Source organism: Stegodyphus dumicola, chromosome 7 (assembly GCF_044657685.1).
Source record: "Stegodyphus dumicola isolate Sdum_Otavi_A_Nest chromosome 7, ASM4465768v1".
Classification (NCBI taxonomy): Eukaryota; Metazoa; Arthropoda; class Arachnida; order Araneae; family Eresidae; genus Stegodyphus; species Stegodyphus dumicola.
In genome coordinates this window covers 63,510,771-63,512,461 of record NC_140774.1, presented here as the reverse complement: position 1 = coordinate 63,512,461, position 1,691 = coordinate 63,510,771, and the positions used below count along the sequence as shown (strand labels likewise).

Below are 1,691 nucleotides of genomic sequence, written 5' to 3'. Positions count from 1 at the left end.
AAAAACAAACAACTTCAAATTAATCAAGCAAAATGTGTAAATTTGGAAAACAAGGTATTAAAAATTTACGATAGAATTTTAGCATACTTACGGATCAAAAACATACCACTCTTCAACCACAGTTCCAGAAATAAGAATGAGCCAATGACGCCAAATTACTTGGCGAGAAAGTTATTAGTAGATCTTCATGCAACCCAGAGAATCTCGTAACTCCTCCCATTTTTTGTCCCTTTTTTCTCGTGAAGATAACCTGTCAACAACGAATTCCATTATTATTTCTTCGCGGTATTGTATTTGTTTACATACATTGTTCAGATTTGATATTGAATGTTAAAGATGCCGTTTGGTTTGAAACCAAAATGCAGTATGTGCAAATCGACATCTTCCTCTATGTGGCGGAAAAATGATGAAGATGAAATTTTGTGTAATACTTGTTCTGTGAGGACGTCCACCATAAACAGCAGCAAGAACAACGGTAATGGCTGTCCATTTACTTTGCGGAAGAGTACCCGAGCCAAGAGCTCAAAATTTAAGCAACAAATATTATCAAAAAGTAGTAATCCTAAGGGTAAAAGTCGTAGAGCGATATTCAAGAAAAGCTGTACGAAAGCTCCGACCTCCGTCGCGACGCCTGTCACATCACAAACCTTGTTTTATAAAGGCAGTTACTTTCAAGTAGGTGACATTGTGTCTGTTGTAGATGTTAAAGGGGGTGTGTATTATGCTCAGATTCGTGGTTTACTTCAAGATCAGTACTGTGAAAAAAGTGCTGTAATTACTTGGCTTCTTCCAACCCAGTCTAGCCCGAAAGATCATTTTGATCCCGCAACATTCATCATTGGTCCAGAAGAAGATATACCCAGAAAACTTGAATGCTTTGAATTTGTTTGCCATGCTCCATCCGAATATTATCAAGCCAAACATTCTCCATATCCTGTTATACCATCAAAGCCTGAGAGTGGCTTCGTTTGGACGAGGATTGGACCTAAAATAATTCCTTTGCCAACACAAGAAGAGGTATTTGGTTCAAACTAAATTCAGCTGCTTCTAGATCATGTTCTATTTTTGCAAAAAATCTCCTGACATCATAAGCTTTGCAAAAAATATTTTGAAATTTCATGTAATGTCTCTGTTTATTTGTGTAAGCAATTTGACTAAAAGCTTTTTACTCTTTTGTAATATTTTGTGTTTATTAATGGGTTCAAAATGCTATTTAATGAGTTGACTGATATATCTAGTGCAGCCCTTGTATGAAATAAAATGAATAAATATTTTCTAAAAATTTGCTTTTTTTCTTTCAATTAAGTTCAGTAGTTAAAACTAAGGCTTGCATAGCATGTTAAAACATAGTATGTGCTTTTTTTATTTTACTGCATTTGGTAGGTGATATTTTGAATGGTTATTGAAAGACCTGTAGATGAACAAATTTAAAGTATACTCTAATTAAAATGTGTTATTTATCAATATACAGTCAAAAGTCGTTAATCCGGACTCGTCGGGACTTCGGTGATTCCGGATTATAGATCATCAGTTTAAATCTGGTAAGATGGCATGCAGAAATTACAAAATTAAAAATATGAAACCGTAATTTATGAAATAAAGAACAATTATGATCTAAAGGGTATCAAAATTTACAAAAAGAATAAGCTTAATATTTATTTGTTTACTTTATTAAACATTTCTTTCATTGT

General features: G+C 33.5%; 1 protein-coding gene across 1 annotated transcript; it reads left to right on the top strand.

Moving 5' to 3' along the window:
- The first annotated feature begins 216 nt into the window (after positions 1-216).
- On the top strand, positions 217-1,282 carry LOC118188300 (GATA zinc finger domain-containing protein 1-like). Its single transcript, XM_035358714.2, has one exon. It carries the CDS (start codon positions 328-330, stop codon positions 1,033-1,035), a length of 708 nt encoding a protein of 235 aa, XP_035214605.2. The 5' UTR covers positions 217-327; the 3' UTR covers positions 1,036-1,282.
- The last annotated feature ends 409 nt before the right edge of the window (positions 1,283-1,691 follow it).

Excerpts from the sequence above, each read along its gene's own strand:
- LOC118188300 (XM_035358714.2), top strand. The coding sequence starts at position 328 with ATGTTAAAGATGCCGTTTGGTTTGAAACCAAAATGCAGTATGTGCAAA.